At 40.7% G+C, this 26401-nt stretch overlaps 1 protein-coding gene across 1 annotated transcript in view; it reads right to left on the bottom strand.

Moving 5' to 3' along the window:
• Positions 1 to 7719: 7719 nt before the first annotated feature.
• cdk18 (cyclin dependent kinase 18) overlaps positions 7720 to 26401 on the bottom strand; it is a 46756-nt gene continuing 28074 nt past the window's right edge. The window contains exons 3-16 of the mRNA XM_079579305.1: positions 25662 to 25798; positions 23364 to 23495; positions 22437 to 22493; positions 19526 to 19640; positions 17544 to 17638; positions 17397 to 17459; positions 15140 to 15263; positions 14523 to 14643; positions 12723 to 12820; positions 11238 to 11343; positions 11123 to 11165; positions 10954 to 11044; positions 8532 to 8609; positions 7720 to 8154 (exon numbers count right to left, since the gene is read on the bottom strand). Of these exons, the coding sequence (XP_079435431.1) occupies positions 8120 to 8154; positions 8532 to 8609; positions 10954 to 11044; positions 11123 to 11165; positions 11238 to 11343; positions 12723 to 12820; positions 14523 to 14643; positions 15140 to 15263; positions 17397 to 17459; positions 17544 to 17638; positions 19526 to 19640; positions 22437 to 22493; positions 23364 to 23495; positions 25662 to 25798 (1295 nt within the window). The 3' untranslated portion in view covers positions 7720 to 8119. The remainder of the gene's footprint in view (positions 8155 to 8531; positions 8610 to 10953; positions 11045 to 11122; positions 11166 to 11237; positions 11344 to 12722; positions 12821 to 14522; positions 14644 to 15139; positions 15264 to 17396; positions 17460 to 17543; positions 17639 to 19525; positions 19641 to 22436; positions 22494 to 23363; positions 23496 to 25661; positions 25799 to 26401) is intronic.

Genomic DNA, 26401 nt, shown 5'->3' on the forward strand with positions numbered 1-26401 from the left:
AAAACTAAATTGGACATAACAGGAAACTTTTGAGCAAAAGAATTAGTTTTAGACCTTGGTTTTTGTCTGTCTAGTTGAGCAATGCCACTGAATGGGCTCTGTCTCGAAGGAAAGATTATATTTTCAAGGAATTTTAGATTTAATGCCAGTATGAACTCTAAAGGGCCTTACACTTTGGGCATAATTCATTTAGAGAAGGGAAGGGAAGTTTGTTTGTATGGCACATTTCATGTACATGTACAACTCAATGTGCCTCACAGCAACACCAGACATCCCAACACAAAAAAAATGCAATAAAACAGAATAAAACTACATTAAGAAATTACTTTAAAAATTACATTAAAAATATATATGTATGTTAAAATTCGTACGGAGACTGTTCCAGACTTTTGCTGCTGCTGTTTGGTGGTGACTCTGGGAACCACCAGGAGACCCTCCCTGAGGAGCTCAGGGTCCGAGATGGTTCATACGGCTGAAACATGTCAGAGATGTACTTTGGTGCTAAACCATGAAGTGACTTGTACACAAGCAGAGCTGTTTTAAAGTCTATTCTCTGAGTGACGGGAAGCCAGTGCAGAGACCGGAGCACTGGACTAATGTGGTCGTATTTTCTGGTTATGGTCAGGACTCGAGCCGCAGCACTTTGGATGAAGCTGTTTACCAGCTCGTTTGGAAAGGCCAGTGAACAGGCCGTTACAATAGTCTGACTGGAGACAAATGCATGAATTAATCTCTCCAACTTGTTTAGACACTATGTTTTTTATTTTGGCAATGTTTTTTAGATGGTAATAGGCCGCTGATGTAATGGACTTAATATGACTATATGACTAGATTTCTAACTTGACTTCGCGTTTCAAGATGACCAATGACTACCTCTCTGTGTTTTTGTGTGCCAAACACAACTCTGTCTCAGTTTTATCTGTATTTAACTGGAGGAAGTTGTTTTGCATCCACACACTAATCTATTTGATACAGTGACACAGTGAATCTACAGGCCCACGTTCACCTACTGTCAGTGAAACATAAATTGTGACAGGATACATCGTTACTGGACATTAATTGACCTAACGAAAGCATGTACAAATTGAACAAGAGGTGCCCCAGAATCGACCCCTGGGGAACCCCACAGGTCAGTGCCATCCGGTCTGAGACACAGTTTCCCATCGCGACATAGTAAGTTCGGTCCTCAAGGTAGGATCTGAACCACTCAAGAGCCTTTCCAGATATTCCCAACCTGGGTGGGAAGAGAGGTTACATCATCATCATAAATCATATAAATTGTGTGTTTGGATTTTTATTGAGCAAAATTGCAACTTTTTTTTTTAATGCATAATGGCCAATAAATAAACAAACTGTAATAAAATAAATCAAAAAGGATTGATTTGCATGAATCAAGCAGAGGTACACTGCAAAAAGTAATTAACTAGATTAGTATAAACATCTCAATTTGAGCATAATAATCCAAATTTTAGTTGTTTTGACTAGGTAAGTTGTTCTTGGGCATTTTTCCTAGATTATTTCACTTGTTCTGAGATGTTTCTGACTCGTTTCAATACATTTCGTTCTTATTTCAGGTAATTTTCTTTGCCAATGGGGTAAGAAAATTGGTCTTATCTCATTGGCATTTTACTTTCTTATTTCAAGCGAGATTTACCTTAGAACCAGTTTGAAATGTCCTCAAACAAGCAAAGCAAACTTGCTCCGATCAGGAAAAATGTCTAAATTAGCGAAAAACGCAAAAAACAAGATACATTTCCTCGATTCAAGTCATTTAAGACAATGCTTGATATTTACTTTTTGCAGTGTAGTTGTTGGATTTTAAGTTTTTAAAGTAGAAATAAAAAGGAAATACATCTCCAACTTTTGTCAAATTCAAAGAGAGCATGCTCAGCTGCGTACAAGAAAAAAAAAGATCAGTAAAACATGAAGGGAATGAGTTCAGATATAGTACTTTTCAGCACTCCGCCCGTGTAGAGGCACACAGGGGCAGGGGTTATTTCTGCCCCACCGGTCACGCACATACTGTTGCTGTTATTGCTGCATTTTCCATCAAGAACTTAAGTTAAGAGGAGACCCACTGAGAGGAACGCAGCGTGCGGACAAGCAGCCCACTGTGCATTTAGGTCACATGATTTCATATAGGGGCACGGCCAAAACAAAAGAACGCCATGTCTCCTGGATGTAGCCATGCATCCTTTTCGTCTTTGGCCATGTTCAACTGATTATAATGCAGCTTTTGTGTCATGACAATTAAAGCAGCCAATAATAAAGTGAGTAGGAGGTGCTATTTGTGGCATCGTCTTCTCACTGTTGGTATGATACACTGAAAACTCCACCATTGTTCACAGTGTGCGAGATACAAAAGTCGGGTTATGCTTTATGTTTAAAATGAGCCCCATAAATATTGTTAGGTTCTTTGATTCACTTCATAAAAAAAACTAACTTAAGCTCTTTCTTTCACATTTTTCACATTGTATAAAATGTCCCCACGTTACACTTAATTTTGGTTTGGTGGTTTACGTGTTTAAAATCCTTTGTTGAGATGATTGTGTGACATCATATACATATACTTAAGAATCAAGATCAAATTTGGCATGAATGGCTATCGACAAACAAGTAAGTAAGTGCTTTATTTGGAGGAAGGGGAAACCGTAGCACCCGGAGGAAACCTGGCCGGCTGCCCTTCGGTCTCCTCTGAAACAGTGCACCACCTCCTGGGTTTGTCCCTATGAGCGTGGTGTCCTGCACTGATCGGCTCCACCTCCTCCTTCCTCTTCCTCCTGCGCAGCTCCCTCTGCTCCACAACAGTCTTTCACCATCTTCTGGGAAGAGCCTCGCAGTGAATCGGTTTTATTCTTCAGTGAACGTCCATTAACCAGAACAGTAATAGGGATAGAAGGCATGTGTGGCTTGGCTATGAGTCTTGCCCGGATACCTCCACATTTATCCCTTTTTTGTTTCCTGTTGCGCCTCTTGTGACTTAGGGAAAGTCACAAAAACATGGCAAAGGCCTACAAAAGCATCCAGTAAAGCAATGTCGTACACATAAACCACAAATACAAGGAGGTTGTTCAGACGTTGCTTTGACGCAAAAAAGAAATTTTATTAAATTTAAAAATACTGCAAGTATATGTTAAAGCAGCGCTTCCCAGCACGTTGCCCATTGGGCCCCCCAACATTATAAATTCACACATTTTAAAGAATAGGTAATGTTTTTCCACACCAATTTCTCATAATCTTATATAACAATTCAAAAACAGTGATAATACTTTTTAGACAATAATTAAAGAAATAGACATACAGTTTATTTTAAACATTCACTTCTAAGTGATTGATTTGTGGTCAACCTTTGGCGGCCGCCCTTGGGTCCCCGGACCCCACTTTGGCAATGAATTGGAATGGGAAGAAGAAAAACATTCTAACATGCGTCTTGATTTGATAAACTAAAACTAAAATAAAAATGATACTACTACTGCTGATACAAAAGTAAAGTAATAATAAATACACATATATATACTACCACCACTACCATCACTACAACTGCCACTAATCGTTTTCCATGGTAAGTTTTCACCTTGAAATGTCCGGGCCACTGAACTGACCGTACATGCAGGAGCCCCTGTGCGAGCCCGGACTACCTGGACGTGCTCATGTGCCATATGCTCCTCTCCTCCTCTCTGAAAACTAGGCAAACCAGCTCCAAACGCGCCGCTGCTGATGGTGCGTGGGCTCGTTCACTCGGTGTGGGAGGGAGATGCCTCGGACCGCTGCAGAAAAAAGGTCACGTACGTGGGCTGGGGCCTGCAGGGTGAAGCTGCTCAGTAGCACTTTTGTACGGTAGGGCTATGTAGTTACTTTTTTTGTCCAGCGAATGAGCGCAAAATGAGCTCCAATGTGGAAGCCCATACAAGAACTCTACCACCCCCTTTTGGGCGTGTGGTCAAATTACAACTAACGTGGGTTTTTTCTTCCACGCCGAAATAGCTCAGTTGGGAGAGCGTTAGACTGAAGATCTAAAGGTCCCTGGTTCGATCCCGGGTTTCGGCAGTGTGATGTCTACTTTTTGAAGCCTTTTATTAAAATATGATGTAATAATAATAATAATAATAATAATAATAATAATAATAATAATAATAATAATAATTAAACAAAGGTCAGGCATCGACCAAATAACAACAGTCATTTATTCAGACGTTGCTGCTTTTATAAAAGATACACCATTGCAACTTAGCTTTTTTTAGATATTTTTTTTCACCAATATAAGGACCATTAATATAAGGACCATTAAAACTTACTATGCTAATACGCCTGCAGTGCCGCTTATGGCCTCTAGGGGGGGGTAGTACTGCTTTAATTGAAAAATCTGTGTAAGATCTCATGTGACCTCGGGACGTGAAAAACAAGTGCGATGGCGCACTCTACTGTCCACATAGTGCGTTACAGCTTAAGAAGCTTTCTTACATTAACTCTTAAATTGCTTAAAACAAAAAGACAATTCCACAAGATGTTTTACAGTTTTCAGTGTTTAATCATAAACCATTCAGTTATTCACTTTTAAACCTCTTAGCAGTCACAATACATTCATTTCTCACTTTATATCAGTGTAGACAAATCTCAAATATCACGTCTATCATACAAAATCTAAACATCTTTTATAAAACATTTAGACATCTTTTTTTTAATATATTTTAAATACAACGCTCTATGGGTTTGAACAGTGGAAAACTCACTGAGGAAGATGAAAACATAATACATAACTATATCATTTCTTTTTCAATACAGAAAATATCTTCATTTACCACAACTAAACATTAGGTAGTCTAATACTTGTGCCACATAGAGAAGAGTGGGGCTTTCACACACAGCCATGACACCCCCCAAGCTACGATCACAGATTTGAGTGAATTGTGTACCATAGAATACTTTTGAGAGGTAGAAAACCTGTAGCGGCCAGTGTTGAGTACAAGCTTCAATTTTAAGGGCACTTGAGTGCAAAATGAAGGTACAGCCTCTTTTTGTCTAAATATAGTTTTACAGTTTCAGTAACTTTAAGACTGTTGAGTGTGGGCTTTGTCAAGCTGATAAAGTGTATATTGACTCTCAGGAGACAGCCGCTTGATTACTTCATTGTTTTGTTTTCTTAGCAAAGACTAGAGCAGGGGTTCCCAAACTAATCAGGCCACAACCCCTAAAATCAACAACAACTCGGACCCCCATCTGTAAAATATATATATATATATTTTTTTAAAATAATAATTTAAGGTGCAAAACTTTAAAATCTGGTTTAATAATGTTAGTTTGGATACGGCTGTTTCCAACCAAAAAGACATAAAATTCAACATCAGAAATGTAAAAACAATATTGTTTTAAAATAATCTTGCGACCCCCTAATTTGGGAACCACTGAGCTAGAGCACTTTGTGTCTCTACTTTGTGATCTAAATAGAATTTACTTCCTGCAGAGATGTGGAAGACATGCAACAGACAAGTGCAACATCGTCATCAAATCCACATGACACAAAGTCACCTCAGCTCAGAGAGAACCATTGATTTTCAAACTGTGGTTCTCAACCTGTCATGACAAGCCCTAAATAGAATATAAATATCAATATACATTAACTATTAAAAACATTTTGCAGTTTGACCAGATTATACAATATCAAATCAGTCTTTCCTCACTATCAAATATATATTTGACCACTTTACTATACCAACTATAAAAAACAAAAAGAAAGACTGAATTTCAGTCTATTTTGGTGAAGGCTTTTGCGACCCTCTGAAATTGGACCCACGAGCCGCTTTTGGGCCCCGATCAGTTGGGATCAGTGATTCTATTTTAAAATTTTAAATAAAGTTTGAATAAAGTAAAACAAGAAAAAGAATCACTGTACTAGGCGCATTGAGTTGCCTTGTGTACGAAATGTGCTGTATAATAATGCCTCGCCTACTGCTCTAAACCATCACGACTATCAACACAGCAAAGGTGGTGGCTCTCAGACTTCTGCTTCATTCCACACACTTAAAACCTCTAGAAAAGTTTTATTGTGAGACAAAGCTGGCATTAAGTTTCAAAACCTAAATCGAAGTCTGGGGAATCATTTCAATCTCTCTTAAACACACTTACTTGAATGCTTGACTGCACTGACCACCGATCTGTGGCCGCTGTATACACTTCAATATGCAGCTCTACACCTCTGATCTACAGAGTTCATGCCTCTTTATGCATCTCTTACGCATCACTGCTGGAGAGGTTGAACCTGTGGTTACTGAACTTTAACATCAGTGATGGCGCTGGGCAGTAACATGGTGACTGACACTTGCACATCACCAACAATAACTTCAGTGTCATTGTTTTCAGAAAATAGCCAAACAACAGGAGGGAATAACATGTTCTGCTTCATTCATTCTTGTCAGGATTGATTTTAAAAGCCACTTTAAGGTAAACTGCTACTTGGGAGTAAATCCAATAGTTTTAAAGGTGGCGGTTTGTTATCAGAGACGAGGGTCGTTAGACAAGGGAGCAAGCCTCAGAGGACACTTCTGGTTTGTGCAAAGAGAAGACTAATATCACGCCACGCAATCATACTGAGTATTTACAGACACAACGCAAAATGCCTCAGAAATATTGGCTACACTAGATCAAGTACCTCCACAAGCCAGAACATCATGCACAGTTTTACTAAGGCAACTTCAATAACTGGAATGAATGTGTAACACAGTCATGGACACACCCATGGAGAGACAGCGGGCTGCTGTACACGTCACACTGTGCTGAGTAGTGTTGTAGTGTTTTTGTGCATTTATGCTCGTCTATTTATAGGCTACTGAGATCAATCACGAGCAGAGAGACCCGGCCACAGTTGTTGCACCCATTAATCATTTAAGTAATCAATAGTGCCTTTCACTTTCTTTGTGAGATAACAATATTTGAATACTGGATAACAGCATAGTGTGTGTAGGCCTACTAGTCTTCACTGACGATGCACACAACTGCACAACTTTAGTCCAATTTAGTTCAATTTTAGACCCGGTTTAGTCCAGGTTTTATCTTGATCAAGGCCTGGTGGTACTTGGAAGGTCAAGTATTTTATGGTGAAAGTTTATACTGAGTGTTCCTGATATATGCAGATTTTTTTGTTTGTAATTCATGCAGTTCTTATATTTGAAGAGTTTCGTGGCGCTAGGCTAGTGCAAGGCTAGCGCATTTCTACGGTATCAGCTAGCCTGCATTAAAAACAGTCTGACCCCCTCCACAGTGCACCTGAGGCAAATCAGTTATAACGCCATGTGTCGCTAGAATATTTTTAACCATTTTGCATTTAAAATAACTTATATTTGAGCAGCATCAGCTTCGTGGTTGTAGAAGCTATGTAGCGGCGGAGTGATCTGCTAGAAAATAGCCCCTCAAAATGCGATCATTTATGTGATGCAAGCTCAGTTATATTCCAAAAATTCCTCTATCGACACAGACATTTATATGGTTAGTCTGGTGTTATAAATGATTTGCCTCAGGTGCACTGTGGAGTGTGTCAGACTGTTTTTAATGCAGGCTAGCTGATACCATAGAAATGCGCTAGCCTTGCACTAGCCTAGCGCCTCTCGACTCTTCAAATATAAGAACTGCATGAATTACAAAAAAAATATCTCCAGAAATCAACAACACTCTGGATAACTAGAAAATGAGGCCCTATGTCAACAATCCTGAAATATCCCTTTAAGAACTGCTGTTTGAGGCTCTCCCTTTTGCATTACCGACTTGCGTTGTTCCTTTTCAGCTTGGCGTTTTGTGGCACACAGGCTTGTTTCTTTAATTATTTGGTACAAAAACACAAAGATCAGTCTTGAAGAACTTTTCATTACTTGTTACGATAATCACTGAGCTTTTTTTTGCGTGGTCAGTGAACAAATCTTTTTTTTTTTTTTGCACGAAAGCAGACTTTTCAAGTAAAGTGCATGTATTTTTCAAACCAGTGGCGTTCATTCACAGCCCGCACGTGTGAGTCCGTAATGAGTGGTAATGGTGGTGATATAGGGCCCATGCAGAGTGTCTCCATGATTAACTTGCTTGCGAGTTCATCCGCTGACGTTGGCTTGTGCGTCTCCGTGGGAATCTTTGACCTCTAGAAGATGCTCTGCCGCCTGTTTTTCCCTCGCGCTGTAGGAACACACAGTGGGATTTGTAGCAATGTTCAAATGCACGCGATACACATTCACAGCCTTCATTATTAGGTGTAGAGAAACAAGTGGTTTGCAGAGGACAGCGCATCAGGAAATAATTACAGCAAAATCATGACAGATAAAACCACTTGTTCTGTTAGTTAGATATAGAGGGATAATTAGAGTTAGCTTCTCCCCCTGAAACTATTTTCTGAGACATAAGCCATCATCTTCTTAGCCAATTAGCAATCTTTTCAAGACACACAAGTTCATTTGAAAAGCGGAAATAACGACTGCATGTACTGTGACTCATGAGACAAGATCACGTTACAAATATATGCCGTAGTGTGGGCTGTTGTGAACATGATACGCCACCTAAAGGCTGGAACACTGAAGTGCGATGCCCTGGGTCCTTCTGCAACTGGATCTCTCTGAGGGAGAACACGGAGGCGGCTGCAACCACACAGTGTTAAAGTGTGAAAACAGGGGCAGAGAAAGTACTTAGAAGTCTCTGCTAAGCGTTTCAAACATTGATGCTGTGCTGGTAATCAGGATGCTTAAAATGTCATTCAGACTAACCCATTTTACCAAAACCATGCAGATGTATCTTCATGAAAATATTTTAGAAACAATTTAAACATCCCGTTCACCATCACCTGGAATGGTGATATACAGAAGACACTGCCCCAAACCCAAACCTGAAACTGCAAAGTAAAACTCTGAGGTACACAGCATGTAGATGCCAGTAGATGTTCTGTGTATTTCTAATGTGCATACAGTACATACATTGTCATGGATGTTTGGACATTTGTTCTGTCTACAACTTGACTGAATGAATCTCTCCTTCAACCTGTTTTGTCTTGAGGTTTCTCTTCTCTACCCCTGGGTTTTTGAGTTTTCCTTGTCCTTGAAGTAGAGATTAAGGACAGAGGACGCACAGGGGAACAGGTCTTTTGACGAAAATGTAATTCGATTTTAGTCTAGTTTTAGTCAAAAAAAAGTATCTTCAATTTTAGTCTAGTTTTAGTCGACTAGAATTGCAAGTAAATTTAGCGACTAAATTTAAGACAAATTTAGTCGACTTTGCATTGATAATATTCATTATAATCATATTTAATCTTGTTCCTCTGCTTCATGGAGCTGCTCCCACATGAACAAAGCTCAGAGCTGATCCTTTGGCAGAGAATGTAAATAATATGAGGCTCTTTCAGACTGTCAATAGAAGTTTGGATGATTTTAGTCTCCCTTTCATTTTTATTTAGTCTTATTTTAGTCGACTAAAATATCTGGACATTTTAGTCACAGTTTTAGTCTCAGGAAAAACTTTTAATTTAGTTTTTGTCCAATTTTAGTCGTCAAAAATATCACTTTGACTAAATTTAAGACTAAATATTTTAGTCGACGAAATTAACACTGATATGTACAATAGGTGAATCCTCCTGCCAGGTGTTTCTGACCATTAGCCAAGCTCCACATCAGGAGATGGGTCCCCGAGTGCTGGCCCACGCTGGCAGGTCATTAAAGGGACTATACAGAGTTTAAAAATTAAAAAAATAAGTATTTTCAATCCCCTACATGTTTCAGCAATGTCCTAATGTGTAGAATGAGCTCAGATCTATTCACCACAATTGCCTCTAAAACTCACTCAAAACGTTTTTAATTCGGGTCCGAAGTGCCGCCATGCACGAGTTTAATATAGAACCTGCAGTTACGCCTAAGACTTGAGGTGGCAGTAGTGAGCATAAAAATGACCAACTTGCATCTAGTCCCTTTAAGGATGGGTCCAATGCAGAGAGCGAATTTCCCTATGGGGATTCTGATTGGAGGCTGAAGTGTACACCTAGTCCGGCAACAGTTAAATCACGTTCTATATCACCCCACTGCAGCTGTTTCCATAGTAACGATGGGTAAAACAGCTTAAAAAGTGAAATAACTCCTGCCCTGGACTTTAAGAAAACACAAACAGGCCCCCAATGAACAGTTTCAGTTTGTGGGACCTTGGTATAAGCGGGATAATGCACGACGAGGTGTCTATTATCAGAAATAGCTGGACTCCGCGGAAGCAATCATTCACGCCTCCGCGTCGTCCAGTTATTTCTGATAATGGACACCTCGTCGTGCATTATTCCGCTTATACTTTAGTCTTAACTTTCTCTGCGAACTGTTCATTTGGACATTTGTTTGTCTGTTTCGCTGTTTGATGTCTGTGTCATCAGGGGTGGACTGGGACTAAAAACAGCCCTGGACTTTGGGCTACCTCGGCCCAATTTAGTGGCAGGTTCAGAAGCAAAACTATCAGCTTGGTATAGGGGGTTATAAAGAGCTCGAGCTGCACCCTCTCTGTCTGGGCTGTGTCTCTTTGTATTAATGTTTGTAAGTGCAATGAAGCATCTGTGCTCCTCCATAATGCACCTATGGCCAGTCCACCCCTGTATGTCACTGCTGATATCAAAACAATTCTAAAGTTTGGTCAAATCAACAATATCATCATATATAATAATGTATTAGGCTATACAGTACAAAAAATCTTATGTGATATTTTTTATGTGCTTTTCAAACCCAGACTGAAAACGCACCTCTTCTCCCTGGCCTTCAATACCAGCTGACTGAGTGTATCTTAGCCTGTTATCTTTTATTTGTATGTGTCATGTTGTTGTTGTGAAGCACGTTGGTCAACTATACAGCAGGTGTTTGAAATGCTTCCTGCTTTACATCTGAATCGAAATATGTTTTATTTGGCTCTAGGTGTGTGTGTGAAGGAGCTTAATGCATCATTTTTGCAGTAATGAGGTCTTACTGTCAGCCAGGTTGTGAATATTCTCTCCCAAACTCAGGAAGTACGGGTGTCGCAGTGCGGCTTCTGCTGACATTCTGTTCCTTGTGTCGTACTGCAATTACACAACAAAGGCAATGGAATAGGACCGCAGGATGTGAGTATCATATATTGCCAATACTGCGCGTCATACCAGCAGCAGAGCAGACAGCAGGTCGATCCCCTCGGTATCCAGCCTGAGGGAAGAACACTAGTTTATTAAGCAGAACATAATGCACTTTCTCAGGTTGCCCTAAGCTGAGATTGACCTTGGCACGTGGTTGATAAGAGCTTGAGGTCTATACTGAGGGAAAAGGTATGATCTGAAGTCCTCATTACTGCTGATCCCGGGCCAGCTCTCCTCTGTCGGTGTCCCTGAAATAAAATGACAAAAGAGATTTGACATAAATTGTACTCCACTGCTGTAACATGAAAACTACATTTGGCGACATTTTGGATCATTTAAAAACCCCTCTGTGTTTCTGAAGTCAAGACATGTTAATCAAACCTGTTCTGATTTTGTATTCTCAGTGCAAAAATAGGCCGAATGCCCATCTCGACTGCGCATGTGTGGGTCAATCAGGCTCCTAATTTCGGCCCAAACAAACCACTCCGCCATTGAAATGTGTGAGTGAGTTCAGGTGGCCTTGAACACTGAAGTATATTGAGCCATAACTGTAAATTATAAGGACATTGGTTAAAAGACTATGAGTCTCAAGTGACATTTCTTGCAAATATATATGTTGTCAATATCTTGAAAGCGAGGGAAAAGTCAGACTCCATAGGCAGGAGTGGACCATAGCGGACCATAGCAGACAGGGGGACGACAGGACCTGGGATCAGCCCAGACACAGACACCGCCACTTTTTAAATTATTTAACTTCGTCTTGAAATATAAATATGTTAAATATAGTGGGTACATTTCCGTCTGTCAAATTAGCGATCAATTAGCTATGTTGCACCATCAGATCACTCGTAAAAAAACACACAAATTAAGTACATTTAGATGGCCTAGGCTATACATGTACGTGGGTCTCTCTGGTCATACAAATAAAAAAAAAAGATTTAGTTTACTGTCCACTTCCCCCCCCAAAAAAGGAGAACTCTACTACTACGTGTTTATTTCCCATTCCAGTTTAAATGTACTGAATGTCGGCGACATGAGGCCACAGTTTCAGACCCTGCACTTTGTCCAACAGTCGCCTTCAACTGGCAGAAATGTTTTTCTCACATAGTTATTCCAACTATGTGAACAAGGACTAATCGTCGCCTTTGAAGCATCTCTACATATGAACGGCCGTTCACTTCTTTCAGTTTCTGTCCATCTCCGTTCGCAGCCCTGGTTGTAAAAATAGACTTTATGCTAATATTGTAACAAGCTCCACGGCGACGACAAAAACGCTTTATATCATCAACTTTCCAGCGGTTAAAACGATCCAAATCAGAGCTTTCTTCATTGCTTTACGCTCTCTGTCAATACTGTTCAAGAAATTCCATTACCCATAATGCAACGGGCGACCGAGATGGGCATTCGGCTTATTGACCTATAGGCATTTTTTGTGTCTATAGCTGGCAGTCTCTGCAAGGGACGCTCTAATGAAGCATTTCTCTATAAAAGCACATAAAGTGTATCATACCAAGCACATTCACACCAGGGTTGCAGACGAAGCAGACATTGTAAGTTCCGTAATGTTTACAATCGTACTTTCTGCAACAGCATAGGGATTGATGATGATTGTAATGTGCAAACATACCTATTAGCCTAAATATCAAGTGCAGCTCCTCTTTCACTGTGGCGCCAGGAAACATGGGACGACCAGTGGCCATCTCAAAGAGGATGCATCCTACGCCCCTGTGAACCAACACAGATGAGACATGAACATGAGGAAGGTGAGCAAAAACTCATAGTCACTCCTCATTAAAGATCTTTTGTTACTACAATCATACGCTTTATAGTGGAAGAACAATCATGGTGAAAGTGGGCAGCCCTGTCTTTTGTTCCGCGCTGTACGGTGCAAGCACCCTGTCGAGGACATACTCAACACGCAGATATTTTGTGGGAGAGACAGCTTATCCCGAGTGCACCATGACTAATGTACCCAGTGAGTGTGTATGGAGAGATGAAGTGTCCTTCACTGTTTGAATAGTGACTCATTGCTCCGCTAACTATATTATAATATGCCACATGTATTGTTCCTTCAACAGAACATTTATTATTTTCCAATTAACATACAGTGTGTCATTGATAAATATAGCGCTACAAGTGAGCCTTTGTTAATTATAATCATGCCTGTGAGATTTACTTATCACAATTAGTCATGTGGTGCATGATATCAATTTCCTAAAAATAATACTCAACGTCTCAATTTACAAAAGATCTCTGTTGTGCCCCTTAGATGTTTTTCTTTCATCATTGAGAGAAAGACTAAGTATGCCGGCATGGGCAAACTCCTAGAGACTAGTCTATTGTTCACAGTGTTTGTAAATGGAGTCTCACTTTACTTCATACTTCAATTTTGAGTTCCTAATTCGGCTTTTACATTGTAGGACTACTATTTTTGTGTTGTATGTATTATAACTGCAGGTAACGGTATTGTCAGCCAGATGAAGGGGCACAAAAATGAAAAAGCCTTTATTGGGACAGGGCTATAGTTAAAAACATGTTTCTGCTAGGATGAGCCATCTTCCGGCTGCATGACAAGGTGCCATTGCTGTAATATTAACCCCCTAGTGGTTAGGTGTGAGTCTGGAAAGAGCCCCATATTCCTGCGGGGACTTGTCAAAGAAACTTCACAGCCTGGTTCAATTGGTTGGTTATAGTTTGTGCTTACTAATGAGGCTGGGAATGGATTAGCCAGCGACAGAACATTAGAGGTAAGTTTGCTGCTCCTCTGCCTGACCCCACAGGGCCAGAGCGAAGATGCCCCTTTTTAATAGATTTGATCCTTTGTTTCACAGCACGGCTCAGGGAGAAAGAGGGTGAATGAGCGGGGAGGGACTTTCAGGACATTTCTGGAGCCAGGACTTGAAACCTGGGGACAGACCAGCATTTCGCTATATGTGTAGCAGCTTTATCCACCAACTAAATCACTGGCTGCACTGCCTCTGCGCCCTTTTAGTAACATGCTCTGTAGAGGAGTCAGATCTGCCAACATGGATGCTCTCTCGGCTCAAAATGCAAATGCAAATCAGCATATAATGAATGAATATGTCGATGATGGAGACACACAGGTGTCTCACTCATTAGGACTGCTACCTTTCACATACATGCATTATAAATATAATCACGTACTAAAAAAAGCTTTTTAATATTTACCACCAATAGTGCCTCTTGAGTGTTTTGTTCACCTTTTCTATTTCCCTGCAAAACCTTAACCAGCTTTAATTATTAAGAGTCACTTGCCTGAACTGCGAGTGAGCGCCTGACTGGTTAGACTATTTAACCTGCAGATCCATTGCTCTTTCTTTCTTAAAAGTGTTTTTACTTCTCCATCTTGTGTATTTAAGGAACTTTTACATGACATTTCTGAAGTACAACAACAGTGTTTCCTCACCACATGTCGATGGGCGTGGAGTACTCTGTGGAGCCTAGAAGCACATCTGGAGGTCGATACCATAAAGTTACCACTTCATTGGAATAGGTCTTCGTGGGCACAGACTTTGCTCTGGCGAGACCTGGAAGAAGATCATAGTTGATCATTTGCATGCTACAAGTCTGAAAAAGTCTAATTGCAAAATTATTCATGGAAATATGAATCGAGTGCTTTTTGAAACATGTTTATGGAGGTGTAAACTACAGGGAGAGCATGCACAAAATAAGATGGAAGATGTCATTGGTTTGAACTAAGTGCAAACATTCAAACTATAATGTTATGTTGTACAATTTGTGCTCAATCTTGCAACAAGCATGTGGATAATGCACTTTTCAAGATACTCAGAGTTCCACAATATTTGGTTCTATGTATTCGCTAAAATATTGCAGAAGAGTTGGTGGGCCACAGTTGCTAGGATACGGAGAGTATGGGTGAGAAAGTAATCAGGGCAGGAGATCTCTGCGTAGCACTAAAACATAATTGGAAGGCAATTTCGGCCACAATCTCGCCTCCTTCTGCACAGGAGTAAAGTGCAAACGGGGATATGTGAGCGTACGAGTCGTGCGGATTGTTCTTACCAAAATCGGCGAGTTTGAGCTCCCCTCTGTCGTTAATGAGCAGGTTCTGAGGCTTTAGGTCCCTGTGCAGGATTTTCCTCTTGTGGCAGTAGGACAAACCGCGGAGCAGCTGAAACATGAAGATCTGCAAGAGAGGAACTTGAAGAGTGAAGGAATTCAACAAGTGCTTTACTTGACGATTACTACTGAGGGGGAAAAAAATGAAGCTATATATATATATATATATATATATATATACCGATTCAAATATTGTCTGAAAACAAGGCTGTTTCATGTACTTTTATGGACAAAGGGATTTTTAACATTGTGCAGTAGAGGTGGGCAATATATCGTCTATAAGATAATACTGAAATTGCTGTTTGGAAGATATGCACATTTACAATAGAGTTTATCTACAATGTCAAGAAATGTGGGAAATATGGGGGAAAATTGTGGAAATAGGTAAAAAAAATATTAAAAAAATAGGTAAAAATACTGGGAAATTTGGGGAAAATAGAGGGATAAAATAGTTTTTTCTTCCCTTTTGTGTCTGGTCAGGACAATTATTTTTTTGAGCAATGAAGCAATGTAAATAAAAAAAATATAAATAAGATGTTTGCATGTTTCTGATGTCTTGCAACAATATCGCTTCATAATTTTTATCGAGAAAGCCCACAAAAATATTTAGATATTTTTTGTCAACAATGCCCAGTCCTACAATACAAACACCAGAATCTTTACTAATCATCCTGGACACGTCTCACGTATTGAGAAGAGGTTTTCTTAGCCTTGTCAATACAACTTTGTTTTGATGTCCTGGACACACTAAACCTGTGTCTTAAAGGAATAGGCCACCGTTTTTACATACTAAGATATGTTCTTAGCTCACTTTAGTCGAGTTAATAGATCCCCGTCTGGTCTTTGTCCGTTCGCTCTGTCACGCAAACGGAGCACATACGCAGCCTCTCCCACATGTCACATAGCTCCAAAAAAGCTCACGATAGAAGCTACCAAGCTCTTCCACGTGTTCCCTATTTAAATAAAGTTACGTGAAGTGTTTTCATGCGAAGTATATTTACCCAGAAATGTAGCATGTCGATTTTATAAGCAAATAAAAAGGGGGACTATATTGTGAGGCGTAATGATACGAGGAGCACAGCGTCCGCGTAGTAACTCCTAAAGACTTCCCCCCGCTCACTTCCGGCAATAACCTTTAGGAGTTACTGCGCGGACGTTTTACTCCTCGTATCATTACGCCTCACAATATAGTCCCCCTTTTTATTTGCTTATAAAATCGACATGCTACATTTCTGGGTAAATATACTTCGCATGAAAACACTTCACGTAACTTTATTTAAATAGGGAACACGTGGAAGAGCTTGGTAGCTTCTATCGTTAGCTTTTTTGGAGCTATGTGACATGTGGGAGAGGCTGCGTATGTGCTCCGTTTGCCTGGCAGAGCGCACGGACAAAGACCAGACGGGGATATATTAACACGTCTAAAGTGAGGTAAGAACATATCTTAGTATGTAAAAACGGTGGCCTATTCCTTTAAAGATGCACTATGCAAGTTTTTAGGTGAACAAAAAGACTTGATATCTGCTTGTATTTGACCTTAATAATACCAGGAGTAGTTCGAAATCCGCGCAGTAATCTTCACTTTACTGTGCGGATGCCAAATTACTCCTGGTATTATTACGCTTTACAATATAGTTCCCCATTTTATCCACTTAGAAAATCCACATTGTTTAATTTTGTGTAATTATACTTTGTAGTGGAACACTTCACGTAACCATATTTAAATAGGGAAAACGTGGAAGAGCTTGGTAGCTTCTATCTTGACCTGTTTTGGAGCTATAGTGGAGAGCAGGAGAGGCTAAATGCTAACGCTGTCTGCGCTGTGTTTACGTGACTGAAGGCACGGGTGAAGACAAGACAGGTCCTAAAGAACTCGTCAAAGCTAAGGTAAGAACATATCTCAGTATGTAAAAACGGTGGCCTATTCCTTTAAGCTTCACTTACTCTGTGAAGCGAAAAATGTGTAACGTGAAGAGCTCAATGAAAATGTTATGATGCCAAAGTGCATGTTTAGAAAGTAGTTAAGTTACAGCAAAAGTTTTTTAGGACATATAAAAGTTTTAATGTTAATGTAACGTGAAAATATGTAAACCGTCAACAGAAAAACAGCTCATTTGCGTAGGAGTGACTTCCGATCACAGTTTGTTCTTCATGTTTTGCACATTAAAGTGGGTGAGTCATTTCCTTACGCATATCTCACCTTGACATTGTTCATGCTCATGAGACTTCCACAGTTGTCCAGATACTGTTTCAGATCACTGTCCTGGAACATGTAACACCAGCGGATCAGACACACGGTGTACGTCGCACAAAGCAGAGAGTAAAATACAGTTGCAAATGTTCTCACCAAGTACTCGAACACCAGCGTGAGGCAGCGGTCTGTGTGGATGATGTCATGTAAGGTGACGATGTTTGCGTGCTTCAGGTTTTTCAACAGCGACACTGTGTACACAAAGATGAGCAAGCAGACAAAAAGTGTGAAAAAAAAACAAAAAAACAGTTCCAGTGTGTGTGCGTGTGTGTGTATGGGAGTGTGTGTGTGGTGGAGGGCCTGCATGAAATGTTTTAGGAATTAATTTTATGAACTGGGCTTGTAATGTCTACAATAAAGTACATATTTTAAACGTGTTGGTGAATGTGCATCTAATTATAATAAATCAACTCTAATTTGCCCACCGGTGACTAGTCATGGTATTTAAACAAAGTACCTTAAAGGGACTATACAGAGTATTTACCATATTTTCATCCCCCTACATGTTCCAGCCATGTCCTAATGTGTAGAATGAGCTCAGACCTGTTCATTGTCACTCAAAAAGTTGTTACTTCGGGTCCGAAGTGCCGTCATGCACGAGCTCAATACAGAGACTGCAGTTACGTGTAAGACCTGAGGTGGCAGTAGTGAGCATAAAATGACCAACTTGCATCTAGTCTCTTTAAGTCATTACAATAAGGTTTTGAGTTAACACATGAGATGCCTTTATTTACGAAGACTTGTTTGCACTTGACCTTGTTCTACTTTGATTGCACATTTTTCCTGATTATTTGCACCCTATGAGAGCTGTTGCAATAAGTGAATTCCTCCACTGTGAGAATAAAGTCCGATCATACCCCTGCTTTGGGAACCCAGGGTGCTGAGGGTGCTGCAGCACCTCATGGTGGATAGTTTGCGCATTACAGGCAGTATTAATAAATAGGAAATATGCACAGAACAGCATTTTTTTGGGAAATCTTGTCTCTCAACACCACCAATCCAAAATATATTCCCACGGCTCTGTTTGCTTTGGAATAATGTTTACAACTTCAAACAGTGACATGCTGTCAAGGCCTGCAAAGCCTTCTTTGTTGGTACAAACAATTTTGCAATAATCCAAATGTATTTTATGACAGATCCTAATATATTGGCCAGCCGATATTTGGGAACTTTACAATATCGGCTATCGCCTAATCTAGCAGCAATAAAGACCCGATATCTCCGGGGCTAAAAGTGATAGAGCCTTCCCGTTTTTTTGCATTGGTCAGGGCTTTAAAACCACACCGTAGGCCCCAGGGGAACTGAGAAACATCAAAGCTAGGACAGAAACTAGGATTAAATCACCTAAAAGTAATAAAATAAAACTGGCCACTGCTGGAGATGCCAGAGTATTTATGTTTTTATAGGACAATAGACCAGACATTTGGAGAAATCAACCAAAAATATTGATCGAAAAAGATCGGCATCACCCAATAAAAATCCCCCAAAATCGGCCTTGGCCTTAGGAAAACCCATATCGGTTGATAATTCTAATCCTAATATTAAGGCTCAAAAGGTTGTTTTCTCTTTATTTTATCATGTTGTGTTGTCATCCAATCAGATATTTTGGGATTTGTTGCCAAGGGCGGAGAGCTCTCTGCGTAGATCTTCAGATTCACCTCTGCAGGCTCTCCCCTATGTAAAACAGGCAAATACAACATTATATAAGCGGACCCTCCAGCCAATCAGACGCCTGGGTTACCATCTACCCCCAGGTCTTCTCAAGTGGGCACGGCACACCACTGACAACACGTGTGCACACAAAACACTGTTGTTCCAAGCAGAGGGCGAATGGACCATTAGCAACAAGCTACTAACAACACATGTCCTTTAGTGTAGGCATTTTGAGTGCTGAAAGGTGAGGTGATGCAACTACCGAGAAGCAACACCTCAGGAAATCAGACAATGTTATAAACTCTAGAGGCAAAGAAAACAACACTTGGTATGTTTCTCATGAGGGAACAACATCAAAACTAAAAAACGAGCTTTAATCGGGCCGTTCACTGATGTTAACGCCACAGATGCCGCCCCGTAGTTACCCTCTCGGATGGCGGTGCAGGGCGCTCCCTCCTCGTGCTCCAGACGGATCTCCTTCAGAGCCACCAGGTTCTCTGTCAGTTTGCTGCGGCCTTTGAACACTGTGGCGTACGTGCCCTGCAGGAAGACACGGGCATTTAGACATGAGTGTAAAGGACATTTACGACAGCGGCGCATCCAAAAACACTGAGCCAAACAGGTGCGCTCTCCCTCTCAACACCAATCTGTTGGGACTGATTATTTCCACTTGACTAAATGAGGCTCAACAAGCTTTTGCCAAAATGCTCCGAAACAGAATTTATTTGTGTTCCTTTTAGACAAAATAGCACCTTGATTGAGTTAATTAAAACACTGTCTGAATAATAAAGTCCCTCCCTCCAATTTGAATAAAGACATGATAAACAAATGAAAGAAAATAGAAATAATTATAGGAATATATTAAAAAAATCAGGACTATTCTGGACTTTTCCACCTGCTGCACAAAGTCAAAAAAACTACTGAACTCATCTTCCCTCCATTATTATTGTTTAAAATGGCGGCTCATTTAACTTGAGTCGTATTGTTTTAACTTTTAATTTGAAACACTGAAATTTACCGATGCGCTACTACCATCGGGTCTGGAGTGATTGACCACTTAACTTGAAAAGCCCTTCTAGGGACGGACATTGCAAATTAGCCTTGGCTATAAATGTTGTAGTGTGGTACATGTTTATTGTTCACACATGTCCCTATCAAATAAATAAATAAATAAATAAAACTTAACCGCCTTAACTGAGTACATTCTCGAGTTGGGCTTTATGGATCCTTTTCCTCACTGCTTTTTTGTCAATTTTTTGTTTGTCTTTTGTTGCTTTTTTGACACCTTTTTTACCCCTTTTTTTGTCACTTTATGGTTGCCTGTTTGTGCCTTTTTTTTGGCAACTTTTGTATCACATTCTTTGTTGCTCTTTTTTTACTTTGGCGCGTTTTCATCTCATTTTTGTTGCTGTTTTTGAGGAGAAAATGTGGTCAATTCAGGCAGGGCTTAAGAGGTTAAAGGTCCTCTATCATGCATCGACTCTTTGGAGCTTTTAGCCATGTTGTTATGCTATTTCCTTATCAAAAACATCCTCAGAGTGGTTTTTGGGGATGTTTTCTGGGTTTTGTTGCCTGAATCCTGCTCTCTGAGCAGCTGCTCCGCCCTCTCCTGGAAAACCACTGAGTTGTGACACTCTGACGTTTTTTACGTCATAGTGTCAAACAGGAAGAGCCCGACGTCTGTAACATAATGCCTTACGGCCTGATTTTAATTTAGAAAACAGCTTTTTGTCATTATTTCTGTTGTCCCCGCTGCCCCTGTGGAGAAAGCAAACACACCCCCAGAGTGTCTGAACAGATGTCGTGTTTGCACTGAAAGTTGTGAAGAAGGAGCTCTTTCTAACCTACTCTGGACGCCTGTTCTTTTTTCTTATCTAATGATAATGTCACAGAGAAAAGCGCATTTGGCTACGAGGACAGGACTTTATTCAACCTTCCTAAAGAAGGGGCCACTCGCCAGAAGTTGGAATTTCTTTCCAGGATTCAGCGACTATCAGCCAAAATAGTGTTTTTCTGTCACTGTCTCTTGATGATCAAAGTGGATTAACTTTGATTAGTTAATCAAAGTGGATTAATGTAAATACCCGATGAAGCGGCCAGAACAGAGCGGTGAGTCAATCCAAACGCCTGTTAGCTTGTGTGTGTTAGCCATTTATGAAGCTGTGTTGCAGATGTCAACACAACTGCATTGTGACGTAACTTCTCTTATTGCTGTGATATTTATATTTCTTTTATGGTAAATGTTGCATGAGCGGATTAGCTCGGAGAGAGGGGGCGGAGTTAACTGAATCGAAGCGTTGTGTCTTCCGGGTTTGCAAAAATACCCTCAGAAAATACTTATATTTCACACAAAAAACAGTACTCCATAGTGGTCGAGGTACAATATATCATATACATGCCTATAGTTTACTTGGGATGGCTAAAACAGCATGATACAGATCCTTTAAACAATGCATGAAACTGTAATTTTGCAGTGTTTGGAAAAGCACTAGATAAGACTAAAGTCCTATTCACACAGGATTCGAATTATCTGGGGACCTCAGGTAAAATGTAAAAAGTCACTGACATCCTCAGAGTTTCTATGCTCGTGCGAATATGTCCGAATCTGCCATCTTGGTAATTTGAAATTCTCCTGATCTTTATTGGGTAATACTGCAAACGCTGCGGTCTTCTGGTAATTCTAGTACCAATGCGGCTCAATCCATCTATAAGATTATTATGGTTTTCAAGTATTCATCAGCCCCCAAGCTAAATGTGTTGTGTCATTTCACAGCCTCTTCAGTCCTGCATCAGGGGGAAGACTGTGGAGTGTAGATCAGTGACAGGTCCAACTGACTGAGGGACAGCTTCATCAACCAGGCTGTCAGGAAGCTGAACTCTCCCTCCATCACTGCTGCCGCCTATTTAGCCTCTGTGTTAACAACTGTCTTCTTGCAACAAGGGTTTGAGAGTAACATCTTTGCGTGTGTTTTGTGATAGAATTGACAGTAAAGCTAATTGAAACAAGCTAAAAGTACTGAGATAAAGGCTCTTGTCTACAAAGTCGCGTATGTGCTTTGATTCATTATTGTGACAGTGGAGAGCAAACAGATGAGTCACGCTGCTCGACTTTCTCATTAGATCCAAGGCACATGTGTGGGGAGGTCTGACACACTGACTCAGATTCTGGCACCGAACGCTCATTTGAGGATGAACAGACAACTCGGCACACAAAAGTCCAGACGGAAATCAACTAGGATCAATTTAATCCAACTTTAATGCCAGGCGAAGATATGCAGTGTCGACCAAATGAGAGGCTCAAATCATTCCATCGATCGTGTTACCGGCTGTGCTCACCTCACCGAGTTTTCCAAGCTTCACGTACGTCTCCAGCTTCCCGAAACCAATGTCAGACTGAAGGGAAGAGAATAGAAGAGTTACTTTTGTCAGTTAAAAGAAGGGTTTTGCGCACTTTTAAAATAAATAGGTGGAACCCCGACATGAACCAGGTGCATTTTCCCCAGTTTATTACCCAAATCTAAAAGCTTCTTGAAAAACACGTCAGAATGGCGACGAACACAAGAAGAAACAAAAGATGAAAACGCAACAAAACAGTGTAAAAAAAAAACAATGAAAAAGTGACAAAAAACGGTGAAAAATGTGATGGAAAAAGTGACAAAAATGTATGAAAATTTTGACAAAAAAGTGATGGAAAAAGTGCCAAAAAAAAGACCAAAAAATTTGATGAAATGACAAAAATGACCAAAAACAACAAAAAGTGACAAAAAAGCAATGAAACATTTGACAAAAAAGTGACAAATAAAAATGAAAAAGTCACAAAAATTACAAAAAAGACAAAAAAAGCAATGAAAAAGAACATCAATAAAGTGGCGACAACAATGCATGGAAAAAGATCTGTTTAGATAATTTTTGTAGGTTTCAAATGTTACATTGGCGTAGGCTGCAAGCTCCAGTCGAGAAGCTTTTCGATTTGGGTAAAGCTGAACTGAAAAAAATGCAGGCCCCCGCCTCAGAGTGCATTAAGAGGTTAATGCAAATCATCAAAGACCATTTATACCCCAAGTAGATGTTTGTATATTCGGCTTGCAGCTACAAACGGCTCCGTGACCGCATGGTAATTACTCTAACAGCAGTGTGACAGATAAAAAAAAATCAAACCACAACTCATAAGAGGATCCGCATCTTTATCTCTCACGAAGAAAGAATAATGCATGCTTTTGATCCAAACAAACGGCAAAGAAAGTGGTGCGAAGAGGCACTGACCAGTGAAGCCCGCCGGGACATTCGACTGAGCGGTTTGGAGTCAGGCGAGTTCTCACTCTCCATCTGCAGCTTTTTCAGGAACTCCGGGGGGAGACGGATGTCCATTGGCAGAGACATGCGCTTGCTGACGTCCTGCAGGCAAACGCACAAGCCGTCAGTCCTCATCAATGCACTATCAGTAAACTATTATGGATATAGCTTTGCCACACAGCCTCATTTCAGTGTCATTTCACGAGCGCCGCCTTCCCCCGTCACTTGCACTGCTACACCGTGTGCCTTTGGGAGACGGGCGGTGAATCACAGGCCTCCGCAGAGATCCGAATCGATGGCACTGTGAGCTTTCCCCTTCCCATTAGAAAGTGTGTGCGCGGCGGGTACAGGGCTGAGGTGACTCATCTCATTGAGCCGCCAAAGGTGAAAGCACAAAAGTGACACCAGGGAATGTACTGGAAATTGTGAATGAAAGTGAGTATTGTTCTTTAGTGTAGTTACTTCTAATGCACAGTAATACGTGAAGTATACTCTAAGTATAATCTAGGGTTATTTCAGCTTCACTTCATTATGCCAACTCATTTGTATTTCATAGTTTTGGATACGAGCAGGAAGCTGGATCCCGAGCCCTGAATTGTCACTATCCCCACTGTCATTACTAATTAACCACACTCCATCAATGACAGAGTTGCACACATTTTTAAAAACAAACTAAGTTACTCAAATGTTTTGTTGTTTCGCTATGTTTTGAGACTTGGCTGGTTAAAATGAGGTACGCTTCATCTATTCAGAGGCGATTATATCTTCAATATCTTCTTCCCGAGCTATCAAAAAAGGAACCTTTCTAAATTGCTATGCCATGGTCTGGGTGAATGCTTGATTCTGATTGGCTGGAGGGTGTCCATTATAAAGTAATAATGTACACATAGCCCGACAACACTTAAGTAACGATTTATTGGTGCGTTCATGTGGTCCTCGGGATCTCGGGTGCCCCAGTTGGGAATGCACATGAACGCTCGCTGGGGAAAACGACTGGGGAACTCGGGTCAAAACGAGCTTCCCGACTTCAGCACCTGACCGTGGAAATCAGCTGATTTGTTGTTTTATTGTCTAATGTGAGCTTTTTAGTTAAAGGGACTATACAGAGTTTAAAAATATTAAAATGAAGTATTTTCATCCCCCTACATGTTCCAGCAATGTCCTAATGTGTAGAATGAGACCTATTCACCACAACTGCCCCTAATATCCTGCACTGTCACTCAAAAAGTTGCCGTCATGCACAAGCTTAATATAGAACCTGCAGTTACGCCTAAGACCTGAGGTGGCAGTAGTGAGTATTAAATAGCCAACTTGCATCTAGTCCCTTTAAACACTGCTACTTTTTTGAGTGTAGTGTTAGCTATAGTCATCCTCGTTGTAACAAAATTGCGAGTGAAATGCCTGACATCGACGTTAGCAAAAAGTAAATTTACGTGTTTTTGTTTTTAAAACTAACAAACCTTTAGTTTTTGAGACGCTTTTTAGACACATTTAAATGATAAGCTCAGCTAAGCGCTAATCAATGATAAAAGACCGTTTTTATTTGATGACGTCAAAATCCCCACTTTCCCACATAAAAACCACATGAACACAAACCGACTGGGGACAATGACGTCACATCTTGGGAAAATGGAGCACCCCAGTCCACATGAACGCACCATATCACTCCACTGCAGCTGTTTCCATAGTAACGATAAACAATTGAGCTGGATCTAACTTCAAATAAAACTGATCAAAAAGTGAAACAACTCCTGCCTAGGACTTGAGATAAGCAAACAGGCCCCAATGAACAGTTTCACTTTGTGGGACCATGGTATAAGCGGGATAATGCACTCCGAGGTGTCTATTATCAGAAATAACTGGACTCTGTGTCGCTTTGCATTATCCCTTACTTAAAGGGACTAGACAGAGTTGTTCCAGCAATGTCCTAATGAGTAGAATGAGCCCAGACCTATTCACCACTGCCGCAAAAACCCTGCACTGTCACTCAAAAAAGGTGTTAATTCGGGTTCGAAGTCCCATCATGCACGAGTTTAATATAGAAACTGCAGCCACGCGTAAGACCTGAGGTGGCAGTAGTGAGCATCAAAATGACATCGCCGATCTTTATCTAATTGAAAATATGAACCACAGTCTATGAATCAAAACACTAAGTCCACTTTTCTCCTGCCTTGAACTATACGCATTTATGTAATTAACTCCGTTCGAACGCTGTATTTCCTGAATGTTCTGGGAGTTTAGCCTACATCAGGTCTGTGGTTGCCTTACCTCCATGGAGAAGCGTCTGAGCTGGGCCTTGCTGTGGTAGTGCAGGTGGGACGGGGAGTGAGCGCCCGGTGTGGTGGGCTCTGGACTCACGGGACTGGCATCGTACGACGCTGAACCCAGACGGTCTGGTGTCAGGCCTGCACAATAATGACAAAATTGTTTTTATTGAGAGACCAGACATGCACCTTTCTTAAATCAACATGCACTGAAGCAGCTCAATGAAGTACATACTGCCGTTACATCATGTGGGATTGTTGACATGACACGTTCAGAATTTAACACAGATTATCGGGCAAACGTGTGAGAATGTTTCAGAAACTCAGACTCCATTTATACTCTTGAATAAAAGAATTCCACCATTCCAAACGCGACCTTGTTCCGCCACAATAGATTTGTGCTGAATGCTTTGCAAATAGGTCTTTTCGGGATGAGCATAATATGAGCAGGTCAAAGCGAGGAGCAGGGGAGTGACAATACTCTGGAAATGCAAACGGTCGACAATTAAACATCTGTGGTCGACAATGACACTTTGATCCCCTTTGGTTTGCAGTGGAGGAGTGCGTGTTTGAAGCCTTGGTGTTGAGAATGCTACCTGCAGCTCGTGGGCCTTTGTGTGCACTTTGGTCCTGAATGGTAGCAGGTGTGCGTGTGTACGTGAAAGATGTTTTCTCACGGGGAGAGGTGCTTAAAGTGTTGGTTTCCATGGGGACAACAGTTAAAGGCACGGGGTGTCCCTATAG

This window comes from Gobius niger (genome assembly GCF_951799975.1).
Source record: "Gobius niger genome assembly, chromosome: 20".
In the NCBI taxonomy this organism is placed as follows: Eukaryota; Metazoa; Chordata; class Actinopteri; order Gobiiformes; family Gobiidae; genus Gobius; species Gobius niger.